Genomic DNA, 16316 nt, shown 5'->3' with positions numbered 1-16316 from the left:
CGAACCCAAGATCAATGGTGTCTCATGCTAATTTCAAGTACTCTTCATTTCCCCTTAAACCATTTCTTCATCACAGTTCACTAACCACGACAGTTTAACCGCTCTAGTTCAACCGTGATTATGTATTAGCGACAGTTCGTGACGGTACCCGAGAAAGCCCGTACCTATTTGTTTATTCTGTTAAACTGTTAAGAATGAATGTTTAAATTGACCGACTGAAAATCGAAAAATGTGGTCCATAATCGAAATATTGAAAACCTTCATATTTTGCCTAGAGATACCTTATAGTCAACTTAGAAACGTGGTAAGGTTCTTTTTTTCCTAAACTAGCTTCTCTATCCCAGAAAATTCACGAAAACTGAAACGAGCGTCGTTAGCCGTAAAATGGCGGAAGTCAGTACCCTGAGTAGAAGCAAATGAACTTTGCGCATGAAAAGCGCAAAAGAAAGCAAGTTCGTATCAATCTGACGAATTTGTATAGGAGGGATCGAGGTAGGGGTTAAGTCTAAAGCAGGACCATTTCATTTCATTTTGAGCCCACGCAAAGAAAAACAAACGTGTAAAACAGACCTTGGAGACGTGTTTAATGACTTTTCCAACGGATAAGATAGTCTATGTTATAAGATTGGTTACTCATTAAGTTGTAGACGGAAACAAGATATGCTGTTAATAATTTGTAAAGCCCTCTATAACAGTATGCCTCAGTATATTCAATATCTATTTCAAGTAAGAATAAATAATCATGAGCTTAACCTGAACCGATTCTGAGTTATATCGCACGGGGAAAATGACAATTAAAAATTTCCTACCTGAGCTCAAAATTAAATGGTTCCGTTTTAGACCATAGACCATACCTCTATCCCTCCTACAAAAATTAGTCGAATTGATACAAGCTTGCTTTCCTTGCGCTTTTCATGAGCAAAGTTCATTTGCTTGTACTTGGGGCACTGACTTCCGCCATTTTACAGCTAACGACGCTCGTTTCAGTTTTCGTGAATTTTCTAGGTTAGAGAAGCTAGCCTTGGAAAAAAAGAGCCTTATCACGTTTCTAAGTTGACTATAAGGTATCTCTCGGCAAAATATGAAGGTTTTCAATTTCTCGATTTTCACCGGGTCAATTCAAACATTCACTCTTAACGGTTTAACAGAAAAACGTATAGGTACGGGCTTTCTCGGGTACCATCACGAACTGTGCTAATACATAATCACGGGTGAACTAGAACAGTTAAACTGTCGTGGTTAGTGAACTGTGATGAAGAGGCACAGGTGGGTAAAGAACATCTTCGCGATGAAATCCCCAATCGCAACTAGCAAACAGGAGGAAAAGCTTATATGATATTACCTTTCCACAGAACGTAAGAGCGACGAGTTGCTAATTAACAATTATTCGCCGAAGGCGAGGTGAATATCGTCGAATAATCCCCGAGACGAAGTCGAAGGGGATTATTCGACGAGGAGATTATTGGACGAGGGGATTATTCGACGATATTCACGGTCGATTTTCGACGATATTCTCGGTCGCTGGTACAGACCTCGCTGCGTTCGGTCTGTACTGGGGACCTCGGTCAAGATTCTCCCATACAGACCTCCCGCTCGGTTGATAAGAACTAAATAGAAGGAACAGCTCGACCAATCAGATTGCTGAAAACTCTTTGCTCAGCTCTGAAATTATACTAATACCAGTTATCGCGTGGACAGAATGTCTTCAAAGCGTGCAGTCTTCTCTGAACATAATAGAGCGAATTCGTTTACGCTGACTTGAACCGTTTTTCTTAATACAATTAAAAGCAGGAAATCAGAAAAATGACGATCAAATTGGTAAATCGCAGCCGCGGTCAAAAATTAAATCTACCTTAATTTTCGATTTTTAGGTAGCTGTGAACGAGTTTTCAAAGGTTTCGGGTCTTATTTTTCAAAGTACCGCGGAATTTCGGTAATGTTTGAGAAAATCGATTTCGCGCTCTCCATTGCAAAAAATAGCTGTATAAATTAGCCAAAATAAGCATTCCCAAGAACGTCCTTGCGTCTTGCAAGGTACTGCTTTACGATGGACTCAAGGATTAACATTCGGATAACGTTGGGGACAGTCACTGAACCTCATTTGTTGACAATTTGATCATGGTCTTATCTCCGAATGGTAGATCCTGGATAACATGGGGACTAGTTATGAAATCCAAGAAGTGGTCGACCTGTGCTTGTGATACAAATAATTTTGTCTGCGTTGACACCTCTCCCACGAAGCAGTGCGTGCTTTCTTGCAATACTGAACTTGTACCGAGTAAGACCTGGGGTCCACTTCTTCAGAGTTCGGAATGTGACTTTGTCCGCCATTATCGAAAGTATTTGTCGTCGGGTATTCCAGGTGCTTGCATCACCGTAGCACTCCACCAAAGCATCCATGAGTACACTACCCAAATCCTCTGCACCCTCACCACTTTCGCTGTCATTTGAAAATTGTTTTTGATTCCCGCTCATATAACTTCTATTGACAATGCGAGGACGTTCTTGCGAATACTATTTATGCTAATTTATTCAGCTGTCTTTAGTCATGGAGAGCGCAAAATCGATTTTCCCAAATATTTCCGAAATTCGCCCGTATTTTGTAAATTTAACTCCGAAACCTTTTTAAAGTTACCAATACCTCCCTTCAGACGTAAAATGAAGGTCTGTTAAAGTTTGGCCGTGACCAAGCTTTGATCAAAATATTTGTGCATTTCCTCCTGACACCAGTTGTGAATATTTGTTCAATAAACCAATACTACAAAGGGTGATGACTTTTGTCGACTGTAAGTCACAAAAATAAATTTAGTCAAATACTAAGTTTCTAAAACCCCTCTTTGTCATGCTCTGGTTGTTAAGAAGAACGGTTGCCCCGTGATCTGTAGAACAACCGCAACCTTCCAAAGGTTTGTAAAGGCTGGATTACCGGGCTCGTCGAAATGTCTAAGGTCGGAATCATCTGTTGTTTTTTTTCTTTTTTCTTTTAGCTTCTAAAGCGCTACCTTGCTGTCACTTGTCCTGAGTATGTTTGCACTCTGTTTAACTACATTAAACAAGAGAAGAGACCATCGCTTTCTATTATTACATAAATTATTCACCCGTGACATGCAACATTTTACCTATAATGTGACCCACGCACGACAAGCGAACTGCGACAGTAACATTCTCCTATGGAAGAATTCGAGTCTAATCAGTTTTGAGCTTCTGTGCATGGCAATTGAAAGAAGGGCAATTTTGTTCGGTTATATTCCAGCAGTTTTTCTTAATCACGTGTTTGTGAAAACAAGAATCATGAACTGACTTATAGGTCTTTATAATAAACCAATACGGCCGGCTATTAACTCGCGGTCTAACCCAAACCACGATTTTACGAAATCATTGGGTCTCAGGTTTTCTCTATGAGAGGGTCGATTTAATGAATTAAATATCCTTCCATGGTTAGTTTTCGGCCCTCTTGACACTGTTCTCAAAAATAAATGTTCATGTTAATTAAGTAAATATCCTTCCATGGTCAGCTTTTGGCCCTCTTGGCACTGTTCTCGAAAAGAAATGTTCGGATAAAAGGTCCAGCTCCATTGAGAATTGTTTACGACGGCTAAAATTTGCTTTCGTAAGAGGCCCAAGGAGTTGATGTTCGCGGCCATGAATTGTGTTATGGGCCTGACTGAGAGTCCTTTTAACTCGAGCTGTTATGAGAGGGGTCCAAAACAAATTTATAGCCAAGAGCATAAACTATATCACTATCATAATAAGTATGGAGGCAGTGTGAAAAAAAAAATCGAAAAAAAAAAGTCTGAAAAATAATTCAAGCGTACGAGCGGGCTAATACACATTTTAGTCCGCCAAAATCTCAATTTTTACATAACGGCAAACGCGCCACAACGCTCAACTGACAAAATGACGATAGCATGTAGGTTTCAGTTCTTGGTTTACATAGTCTCGTTGCCGTGAAAGGGCTCTAAATCTACGTACAGTCGGATCTCCACATAAAAACACCTCTCATCAGATACAGTCACCTCTACTTGACCGACCTATTAACGTGTATTTCTGAGCGGGATGTCGGCAAGAATTTCGATATTGCTATCATTTTCAATATTGTACGTCTCGTAAAGTCAGAGGTTCAAAACGTAAAATTAAAAGTCAAACTCAAAACGTACTCACCAGCTCAGGAACAGCTTTGATTTTCTCTTGTCTAGCGATGAAGTTTGCAGGGAGGTCGAATGGGATGACTCGCTTTTTATCGCAGTCAGCCAAGGTCTGCAATTACAAAGACAAAGGTGGAATAGATTAGCAGAACAGATTACGAACCGTGACTGAAACGTAAATTAAATTCAAAAGAGGTAGGTAGTGAGGGGGGGGGGGGAGAGGTACTCTTTATTAAAAAAAAAAACAATGAAAGAACAAGCTACTCTGGGGTATGTTCAAACTGTTTTAAAAGAGGTCATGATACCTAGTTTCATGCTGGGAGTATGAGAAAGGATTGGCATTTTCAAGGGTCTAATTTAAGAAGGATTGAAGAAAAATATCAATTCGGGTTTTCAAAGAGGTCTCATGGCTTTTCTAAAGGGGCTAATTACTAATATTATTACAAACTGTTCAAGGGGATGCATAGAACGGAAAGTGTATGTAGCGGCTATGAGAGGTATATCATGTAGGGGAGACGCGTTTTGACACACGAAGCAGAGTACAAAGCGTTATTGAAAGATCCTTCTTCCCCCTGTTTCTCGGCCAACTTTTTTCCGCATGCATAAGCCTTCCCGCCAGAATAATTAATTTTTAAAAAATTAGTAATTTATACATATAAAATGGTCAGAGACCGAGAATATTCTTCCGCAATAAATACTCTCAAGAAATTCGCATAGAAAAGCTATGCATACACTGATAATACAGCATAAATCGCAGCTATTGTGATAAAATGCATTTCACAAGTGATATACTTGGTTGAATTTCGCGCTCACAGACACGCTTCAGTGAGTTGAAGTTAAAGTTAGTTAATGATACGCGCTAAGCTATCAACCGGCGCAGTGTAGTGACAGAGCGCCAGAAATTGTTGATTCTTAATTGCATATAATACGCCGATATGTGAGTAAAGAAATCAAAAGGAATGCAAAAGAATTAATAAACATGGTTCAAGTCTTTGGCATTGCTTAAAAGAGCATCCTTAAGCTGGTAAACTTACCAAGTTTGGGATCGATTTGTAAAAAGACTAACCAACGCGGAGGGCTCTGACAAGTCACCAAATTTCACAGGGGCAAATTTCAGCACCAATTTTTAGGCTTTCTTTCGAGCCTTGTCGAAGAATGTTCCCTTGTTTTCTTTCTTTTTTCGTATGAAACGTTAAATTGTTATTGTTATGTGAATTTTGCCTGATTATTGACATCGCAACCGGCAAGTGACGCCTGCTACTTCGAAATCTTTACAACAGCTGCTTTGACTCTATGCTTTCAATCATTTGTCTGTGCTGGAACTTTTTTGAACCTAACTATTTAGAGGGAAAAAATCGTAAATTTATCATTTTGAAGGTGTATCATGTTTGTTTTTCAGTCTTAGGCCTCCCAAATTTAATCCTTATGACAAGCGGGACCTAAAATAACAAGCAAGAGTTTGTCCATCGTTCGTGTGCAAACTTCAGGATAAGTTGACAGCATCTCTTGAATGCGAGAACTTGGAGCAGAAGAGCGGACGAAATCCACCAGACTATCTGTAGGGCACGAAAAAATTAAAAATTGATTAAAAGGCAACTCTCTATATATATTTTTATTCAAAGTTCGACGGTTTGGTTGATTCATTAAACTGGGAAATAAGATTTTACAATCCTTGGTAAGATTTCGTGACGTTATCAGCGCGGCACTTTCGGAAAGGCCTTGCTTTAACTGGCGTGTTTTGCAAGCAATTAATTGATTTAAGGCTAATAGGCATGTAGAAAGACGATAAAATGACAGAAATTGACTTTTTCTCTCTCTCTCGAAAAGCGAATCGTGCATGTCCTTAGTATGTAGATAATTTCACGGCGTGGGAATAGGAGGCAATAAGCTATGGCTGAGTGCTTTTTGCTTGAGGCTCCTTCTTTTGTTAAACGTGCATGAATTGCATACTAATACCAGATTGAAGCGATGCAAAGAAGATCGTTATAAGGAAAAGTTACGTTTCACCCGTTTAATATTTTTCCTAATAATTTTTTCTTAACTGGGAAAGCCCTACGAGTTCATAACATATTTTGATGCAAGGATTCCCAGACCGTAGCTAATCTTTGGACAATGGAAGAGTATATACAGAACAAAGCTTTATGCGCATATAATATTCGTCAAACACGATGCCTCTATCACAGACCAAGTGCTTCTTGAATTTCAAAAACAAGTCCTGCTGACGGTAATTTATATTTTTCACGACTGAGAAGTCAGGAAAAACTAATAGGTTTTTATGGTTTTTATGACATTAAATGATGGAGAACCTCAACCCTGAAAATTCCTGTCATAAATCTGTTCTTGCGGGTCTCGGAGTGTTCGCTCTTCAGTCGGTCTATCGGTCCGGTAAATAGAGCAACAGATGAAAAACATCGAATTCATTTTAGTATCTTCGATCTTTAGTTTTCTATGACCTTAAGTGCGAAATATACATCTTAAGCAGTGACGTTCAATCAATGTAAAGAGAATGAATGTATGAAATAAAACAAAATAAAATAGAAAACAAGTTATGAATGCAGATAATCACAAGGAACTCTACTTAGTACCAGAGTTGGGTTATGTATTTATTTATTTTCCGCTAAATCGTGTCATTTCCTTCTCCTTATTTTCGTCAAATCGTTTTCCCGAAAGCGTGAAGGTGATAGAGAGAAAATTTACCTGTTAGCCATTACTGGTTCAGCTGACTGACGCAGTTTGCAGGTGTAAATTTTACACTTAATGGCATTAAGGTGGAAGTCAGCCGGTTTTCAATTTCTTTTATCATTCTTCCATCAACAAATGGAAATTTTAAGAAGTTTACGTAATTTTGAAAATGACTACCTCTTGCTCAAACTTAGTGATGGAGACTTAAGAGAGACAGAATTTCTTCCTTATTTTGCTTATAATTTCGATTGGTTTATCAAACATCTGATTTTCGCTTACGGGAAAATCAGTCTTGGAAAAGATAATGGTTTTGATTTCTCTTTCATTCGAGGAATATATTGACATAATTTAATCTTGCGTCATGCTTTAGATCAAAATCGGCGACGATGCTTAATATAAAACAATGCCTTGTATAAAACAAATTTGTACTCTGATCTAGGCGTCAGACAACATGGGAGTCCATGGCAAAATGCTTAATTCAGAGCTTGCAAATATTTGCTTATCTTGATGAAAAAATTGGCGTAAATTTGTTTTTCAAGTTTTTTGGCATCTGTAATGTTTTTCGGCATCTAAAACCATCCTCTTTTGTTTTTATTTTGTTCTTGCCTTTATAGTACTTGTTTGCCTCGAAAAAAGATTATTTTAAGATTTTGTTCTATCCTTACCACCCCGTAAAGCTTTAAAAATTTCAATTTGATAAGCCTCAGTGTCAATTAGGAAATTGGCCTCGGGTAAGGTGTTGCAATCTTTCCTTTTCTACTCTAAATCATCATCACTGTCTTTTGATCGCTGTAAGAAATTTAAACAACGGCTAAGCTACGAATATTAAATAAAAACATTGAACTAGCCGGAGAATTTACCTGATATTTGTGATTGACTATTCGTTAATGAATGGCCTAGTTGCCTTTGAACATCCAAGCTATCGACTCTGAACTTTGAATTTTATCAAAACTAAACGAAACTTTAACTTAGAGCAAACAGAAGGGAATTTGACATCTCCTTATATGGCATGATGTAAAAACCCAATTGTAAGCTGTAAACAGCTGTTTGTAAAAGAGTCATTAAATCTTGGATTTTAAACACTGCTATATTGTCACGCCGCGCCATTAATCAGTTTTATAGTTCAGTCCCTAACAAGAGGTCGACATAAACATAAAAAAAGTTCGTCTACCCTTTTTTTTCCAGAGACATCCCAGTTTTATGGTCCAGAGGGAGTGTCAGTCAGCCTGGCCGAATGGAGGATGGTTTCAAGATAAAAAAGAGAGGTGAGATGTGATTCTCATAACATTCGAGTATAAATTATGTTGTTTAAAAACTTGAAAAATGAACAACACGTTGGAGAACGAATGACACAGTATGATATTTACCCTGTACACAAAAGCCATAGAATGAGATATACATTTTAGACAATCTTGTAGCCCTAGCCCTCAGAATCCTCGCCGGCGTTTATCATGACCGATGAATATTATCAGAGGCTTTGTTTCTCTTTTTCTGTTCTGTTCTTTTTTTTAATCTTTTTCTTTTGATTCTTCAAACTGAGTTTCACTCGTTAAAGCTGTTCCTACAGTGTTAGAAAGCAGAGCATTTTCAAAATACTGGGGAAATATTGTGGGAAAAATCATTCAAAATGGCCATGACGTTTACTCTACAGTTGCGGGCTTTGAGGAAACGGAATCTTTTAATAACTACAAAGAAAAGGATATACATAAGCTCGGCGTTTTAGAACCTTTCTTGCAATTGATTATCCCATTGAATTTGAAGCCTTAACAGCCACTTAAAAATCTATATCTTAAAAGGCCATGTCTGGTTTTCCTTCCGATGTTGAACTAAGTGATGGAATATAAACATTGATTCCGTCGATAAAGTAGCCTATAATGTATGTGACAAATTGATGCAGCGACTTACACTATGCTTACAAACTTATCTTTAAGGCAAAGGCTATTGAAACTAAGTGTTGAACTAAGCGATTGAATATCATCATTGATTCTGCCGATGAAGTAGTCTTTAATATATGTGGTATTATGATGGGGCAACTTCAATATGCTGGTAAATTATCTCTAAGGCCACTGAGGTTATAAAAACTCTTTCGCGTGCATATTCAAATGACAGCTAAAGACCTTCATTATATGCGAATCCCTGTTTTTGCCTTTTTTTTAACAGTATGGTTAGAATGATTGCAACTGATCTTTTTATTAGTTATTTGGCTTCACTTTCATAATCCTTTTAGATTGGCGAAACAACGTTCATCTGGTCAGTCAAACAAATGAAAAGGTCATAATGTAAATAACACTGCATGTCTAAATGAAGTTCTTTATTCATTTCTGCGTCAGTTAAACACTCTGTAAATCACTTAAGAGGGTATTACACGCTGATCCGGAGATCTAAATCTTATTTGACATTAAATGGTATGAGCAATATTTTGCTATTGCGCTGTACTAGCGTAAATATAAAGTTTTTTTGACGTGAGAAAACATAATTTAACATCTTACAGACACAATATGATTTCCTTTCAGTCTCAAAGTCCGAAGAAAAAAACACTTGATTCACAGTTCCAGCGTTTGTTTTGTTCGCTAGAAAGTAATCCTGACAGCTGACAAAACAATCTTGCAGCTATACAAATATGAATAAATTCTGAGTGATTACATCGGCAGTGAGAAATAAAATCTCGCAAAAATGAGCTTCAGAGAACTTCGAAAATCTATCGCTCGCCCTTTTTTTCACTGACTGTTCGCGCAAACAACCCTACGTAAGCGGTATATTGCGTCATCACTACTTGCCACTGACGTACGATTATAAGTTTTCGTCACGTCTGCGTTTAGTGTGTTTTCAAGCAAAAATACTTACTTCTCTATATCTACGTGATTTATGATAGTAAAAACTTGATTATGCGTGGGGTTTATGAGCTACTTAGCCCGTCTAGTGTTTGCTGATCAATCTGGGCGGCAATGAGCACAATGGGGTTTTCCACCTAAACGCTTTTTTAGAATTTCTCAAATGGACGACCTTTTAACGACTTTTTTGCGTCATCTTTGTTGTCTGAGTCCCTACTAAGGTTTTTTTCATATGATGTGTTGGAAATCAGTAAAACCGCACCTAAAAACAACATCGACAAAATAAAAATCAGTAGCCAGCGGTTTTTAAACCGCCAGAGACGTGGCAAACTGATTAAAATTGAAAAGGAATCGTGATACTTTCTCGTCTATCCAGCCCATAATCTCATATGGTTTCCTCTGGGCTGTTTGGTAGCCGCCGTAATTTTACTTTCTTCAATATTAATATTTCCTTTAGTACTGCCATCCAAAAAATTCATCAGTTAAGTTTCTTTTGTTCAAAGTAGGACTCTTGGTCAGAAATGTTGACCGAAAAAGATTTAAAATCCAGGGCAAAAGAAATACATCTGACATGTATTCATTAATTCCATTATTTTTATCATCCAGACAAACGATCGGCTGTCTTATCGGCCTAAAATACATGCCTTGCGGTGAATGATTAGCAGCAAAGTAGAGGACGTGGGTGTAAACGGTTAATTTTCTTGTTTTTTTCACTTCTTTTTAAGCGTTTTTTTAAAATATCGGATCAAATTCGCTTCAGCTTTCCTGGTTTAAAACCTTGAGAGCCTATGTCAAGTTTAAGCTGGTCACGTATGACGAGCACATTAAATTAAATGTAAGAATTTCATCCCACTCAATCGCTGAGGACATTTTCGTTCAATTAATAGTATTTGCGAGTAATCAAATTAATTTGACGTTGGCGTCACATATATTGCTTTTTAGGTTTGTGGCTTAAAATACTGACCAATCATTGTTATGCTTAGGCCTATATCAAAAACACGGTTCCATATCTGAATTTATTTGAATCCCTTCCGGAAAACCGTGTAGATCAACTAACTTGAAAACATTCAACTCACTTATTCAGATATTGCCCCAGGAAAGCCTACTCCAAGATGGAAGAGACTGGTCAGATCATCATTTCGGTTATCTACTTAGCACTGTTTATCGCTGCTGTACTCGGCAATGTGTTCGTGGTCTGTTTGGTGCTGAAAAAACCTGCCATGAAGAGTCCTACAAATCTTCTCCTGGTAAATATGGCGGCAGCTGACCTTCTCTTTGCTGTATTCATGTTCCCGCTGGCCGTCATCCGATATCATGTAAGGGCTCTTTGGATTGGAGGTCCTTTTGGTGACTTCACATGTCACGTTATGTTCTTTATGTCCCACTTGCCAATTGCTGGTTCCACGACAACCCTAACCTTCATAGCGTTTGAGAGGTTCTTTGCAATCGTGTACCCTTACAGGACGATCAGAATCTTTCAAAAAGTCTGGGCTATTACAATCTCTATTTGGCTGAGTTCGGCAATTCTTATGAGTCCCGTTGGAATATCTGCAGTTACCACTGAAATAAATGGAAAAATGCAGTGTGATCGTGACTGGTCCATTTTTGGAGATCCCATGATGGTGAAACGGATGTTTTACAACACCACATTTGTCGCCATGTACGCAGGTCCATTACTTGTCATTGCCGTCCTGTATACTGCAATATGTCGCAAACTTTGGAAGCACAATGCACCTGGACAACGTGGACCATTGCATGCACGACAAAACAACACGCTTCACAAACGTCAAATTGTCACGATGCTAATCAGTATTGTAATCGTGTTTGCACTTTGTTGGCTTCCCACACATGTCCAGCACATCCTTTTATCACACTTTCCGACTGTCCATGCGCGCTTTCCTCTATTTGTAATGGTGTCTATGAATCTCATGGGTCATATAAATCCTGCCATAAACCCCTTAATCTTGGTGGTACTCAGTAATCGATTCCGCCGCGAGTTTTTCAAGTTGTTACCTCGTAAAAGAACAGCTCGTAATAGAACAGCACCTTTAGAAGAGTCCCTAAATGTTTCCGAAGATATGAGAGTTCAAGAAAATGGAATCAATAGCGCTGCTGGATTATGTACAGAAAGATTGGGTCCTGGAATGGGTTGTTAAAAATCAGACGAGTGGTAATCCTGAGTTCAATGGATACAACCGAAAACCAGTTGCTGCCATAGATATTAGCTGTGGACTTGTCTTTATTTGGCTTGACGCATCTTGGGGTAGGAATATATTATAACATTCACGGTAACGTGGCAAGGGATTGACACCATTTAGAAATGTGTGCCTTAACTAGGGCACATGGAAACACAATCGCATAAACTGAAATGTCATCTGGAAGCTTTTGAGGGATTAAACAAACACCCAAATCTATGAAATGTTTTTTTAAAATACGAGTAGACGTGATTGACAGAGAAATAGCCAGAGTCACTGTTTTACTTTTAAAAAGTTCTTGAATTATCGCGGTGACTTTGGAAACGTTTCCACAAGCATTACCCCCATAAACCGCATTGTCGGCCATTTCCAGATGTGTAAAGGGGGTAAGTTTCTAAAGAAACTATGGTGCTGGGTAGGTGGGAGTAACAGTAATTTTGACTTTATCACCAGAGCTGATAATGTAAATTGACCACCGTAAAAAGTTTCAAAGCTGACGTTTCGAGATTAGCCCCTCGTCAGAGTTAATGGCGAAGGGCTAACACTCCGAACGTCAACTTTGAAACTCTTTAAGGTGGCCTATTCACATTATCAATTCAGTTGATAAAACCAAAATTATATTTTCAGAGATAGCTTGTCAACCGCAAGTCGCACAAAACTTGCTCAGAACCGACGTTTGGCGCTGAACTAATCTCACTGAGAGATTAAGCACTTTTTCGGTTTTTTGTCTTTATTGAAGACACAAGGAGGCTCTCTGCGTCTTCCGTTGGATTCAAACCCGAGGTGTCGCGTGAAACACCGTTTCGTACGAATGCTGCTCTGAGATGCGTGCTTTGTCATACAATAGGATTTAAATTTAAATTTAAATTTGTAGTGTTATAAACTTTTCAACACGCACTTAGTGGTTCATGATAAGAAGATTAATTAACACGAATTAATGATAAGTTTTTATTCCCATTCCTTTACCAAAATGTTTATCGTAGTCCTTTTAATTCGAACGGGGGAAAAATTCTTTTCCACATTATTTTGCAAATCCATCTACCATGACATTAACCTGGTGGTAAAAATCTACACACGGAAACCCCTTACAGTGGTTCCCAAGGGGATTTATGTAGAGGCATGACAACTGCCGATAGTACTTTTGCTGTTGCCGTTCTTATTGTGTTTTTCAGCTATTTCTCAGTAGTTCCACGATTAAAAATTAACCCTCAAACTTCTAAGAGTGACTGGCTTCAAAAACTCTTCCTACAGTATCTCACTTAAATGGAACTTAAAAGGTATTACGAATAAAGGAAATGATCTCCAGTTTAAGAAGCTCCTGATGAACAAATAAATTCTCCTCGTAATCACAATAGAAAATGTAAAGAAAACAGTGCGGGGAATATAAAAATCACGTTTGCTCTACTCTTGTACTTGGTAAAAGCTAAGTCTACCAGGTCGTTAAATAAATGAGCATAGGATAAAGAAGAAAGAGGAAATTTGATTGAAACAAAATAGGCATAAAAATACATTTTTACTATTCAAGGCAAGTAACTTGAACATCATGATTGTCCGCGTCCGGCTTAGAAACCAAAAAAGAAAATCACTCGAACAATGAATACAACCGTCACAAATTAGAACAAACGAAAATCAAACAAAACAGTATGATCGGACACTGTACTTTTTGACGTAAAACTTCTAAATAGAAGAAACCCGTTAGATAGGACTGTAGAACTACTTAATCTTTAAATTTGTGCAGTCAGTGGGTCTTGGGTATGACTGAGTTAAAAAGGATTGAGTAAAAAAGAGGAAAGAAAATATGAAAATATAGTTTTTGAATATATCAAGGTTCCTCGGAACCTGTTGAACTTCAAGCGTTCTCAATAAAGGCAATACAACTTTTCCTATGTTGTAGGTGAAGGAGTATGAATAAACTAAATTACGCACGCATTTTGATTGGTTTTCGTTAATGATCTATCAATCTATCGGAGGGCAGACGCCTACATGACGTCACCATTAACAGAATTTTGCTTTTTTTTCATATAAGACGAATAGATTATATGTTGCTATGGGTCTGCACAGTAAAACGATGATAGAAGAAGTCAAAATATGGTAAAAACTTCAGTGACGCTCTCAGCTGAGCCTCGTGTGTCACAAGTTTGTTCTTAACTCAATAATTTGAATATATCAACAAAGTTGAAATGGTAAATTGGCCACCATTACGATTATTAAAGCTGACGTTTCCAGCGTTAGCCCTTCGTCGGAGCGAATAGGGGAATTGTGGGTCGTGTGTGCTTTTAAAGGAAGAAAATTGAGCCACGTGATTGGTGGGAACATGGCAACGAGAAAAACAGGAATGAATTAGTGGAATGAAAAGCGTGCGTTGATACCTGTGGGATTTAGACTGCCGGTGTGAATGATGTGCTTTTGTTCAAGAGTTTTCCGGCTTTCCGTGCTACCTAAGTGTAAGGAAAGACCGCAGATTGCCATGTGTTCTTAACTTACTATGATGTCATCTGTGATCTATTACTGCACCGAACCATGGAAGTTTTTGTACATTGCTTTGCTCGTTTGGAGGTCAAGGCGGCCATCTTGCCGCGATCAGTTGTTCTGTGGAGGGAGGTTTGGTTCCTGGATCATTCTTCAAGGTACAAACTGTAGAACTACAGGCGCCTACATTGAAACTCGTCTTTTGTGAAAAAGGTCCATATGCGGCAAGCATGTAAATTTACCTACGCTTGCACTCATCAACTTTTTATCAAAATTTAAAATAACCCCACGACCGTTTACAGGGTGTCTCAAAAACTAGGACCTATGAACTCGAAGGTTACGTTCACACTTTGTGCTCGAGCTCGGTGCTCGAGTACGATTCTTGATGGGCATTAATATGAAAACACCTTTTTTTTTTCGAGTACCCGCGCCAGAATTTGGGCACTGAACCGGGCACTAATATATCGGGCACCTAGTGTCTGAACGCAGCACCATTTTATGCCGGTGCCCTGGCGCTAATGTTGGGGCATCAAGTATGAGCGCAGCCTAAGACCTCAAAAATTGATAAACTGTAAGGTAACTGGAACGAAATTGCTTTGACCTTTGTTGACCTCAGGTAAAGGTCAGTGAATCAACATCTCACCTCCGGCACGTTAACGGAGTCGTTACATTCTAATGAATCAATGACAATAATTTATCCCATATCAGTAATTCAATGTTGCTGCTTGGCAGTAATATTGAACATATCATACAACTTCGCAAGAAACTGTAAGCACCAGGCGAATGTTTTCAAGTTGTTTTGAAGTGTCAAATGGTGTCAAAGACAGCTGATGAACACCTGGCTTGATTCCAATTTGCCTCACTCAATTTATAGCTCGGTCTTTTATCTTTTTTTGTTTTCCTGGTCGTCTCACGAGGAAAAGAATAGTTGCATTTTTTCTATTTTTTGGTCGCAATGTCAATTTTTCATGCCGTACTTTGTTGTTAAGGCTTGTGCTCGGATGATCTTGTATTCTTCGATGAACAGTTTTCGAGACAACCACCTTTTGCACTTTATTCCCGTCTTTTTTAAAATCATCTCACGGGCCCGTCCGCGGAAAAATACACGGATGGATAGTACTCATCCGTGAAAATTTTGAATGGTTTAACGGCCGTGAAGTTAGGCAGATGGGAGAAACAGTGACTTTTCAATTCTGACAGATATAACGTATTATTTAGCCAATGTACGGTTGCAAATTATTGACATTTGTGACAGGCTGTACGCATTAATAAATATTTGATTGATCTGCATTTGGTGGGTTTTGACTGTTTTTCAACTGGAGCGCGGAAGAAAATTTAGTGGCAAACAATAAAGACAATAGAGTGTTTATGCCTCGGAACTATCGGTCAGATAGTTGCCCCTTGGAAATTGGATGTTCTTAAAACTAGCATATTTGCTCTCAAAGTTTCGCTTCTCAGGCAAATATTTGTTTTAAGAACATCCAATTTCCACGCGGCAGCTATCAGCCGATAGTTCTTCGACAGATACACTCTAGTGTTGAAATAGGCGGCGGAGCAAGGGAGGAGCAGGGGGTCGTATCGACCAAAGAAAAATCTGGGGGGCGCAGTCCCCCCCCCCCACGATTTGTTGTAGAAAATATCGCAAACGTGCATAATGATTGTTAAACTTTTCCATTCTTGCGATATTTTTCACAAATCCTCATATTAACATCGTGCTTGGCGTAATTTAACAAATGGTAAAAACCTTAGCGTACACTATTGAGTTATAGATGCACGCAGGAGTGTAGCTGCTAAGCACGAAAGAAGCGTAAGAGTCGCGCTAGGCGATAGCCGAGAGCGACTCTAGCTTCTTGAGTGCTTAACAAACCTCCCAAGTGCATCCATAACTGAATAGTGTACACTGTGGTGTTTACAATTTGTTTTATAACATAGCATTGATATATTGTAGCAAAAGAGTTTTCTTTTATTGAACAAATCTTACGCGATAAGATAAA

At 38.5% G+C, this 16316-nt stretch overlaps 1 protein-coding gene across 1 annotated transcript; it reads left to right on the top strand.

Moving 5' to 3' along the window:
* Nucleotides 1-7965: 7965 nt before the first annotated feature.
* On the top strand, nucleotides 7966-13782 carry LOC111339799 (QRFP-like peptide receptor). Its single transcript, XM_022946518.2, has 2 exons — nucleotides 7966-8092; nucleotides 10743-13782. The coding sequence occupies exons 1-2, from the start codon at nucleotides 8028-8030 to the stop codon at nucleotides 11812-11814; spliced, it is 1137 nt and encodes a 378-aa protein (XP_022802253.2). The 5' UTR covers nucleotides 7966-8027; the 3' UTR covers nucleotides 11815-13782.
* Nucleotides 13783-16316: the final 2534 nt, after the last annotated feature.

The sequence above is a fragment of the Stylophora pistillata genome, chromosome 5 (assembly GCF_964205215.1).
Source record: "Stylophora pistillata chromosome 5, jaStyPist1.2, whole genome shotgun sequence".
NCBI lineage: Eukaryota > Metazoa > Cnidaria > Anthozoa > Scleractinia > Pocilloporidae > Stylophora > Stylophora pistillata.
The sequence above is the reverse complement of the archived record's forward strand: the minus strand, read 5'-3'. Positions and strand labels throughout refer to the sequence as shown.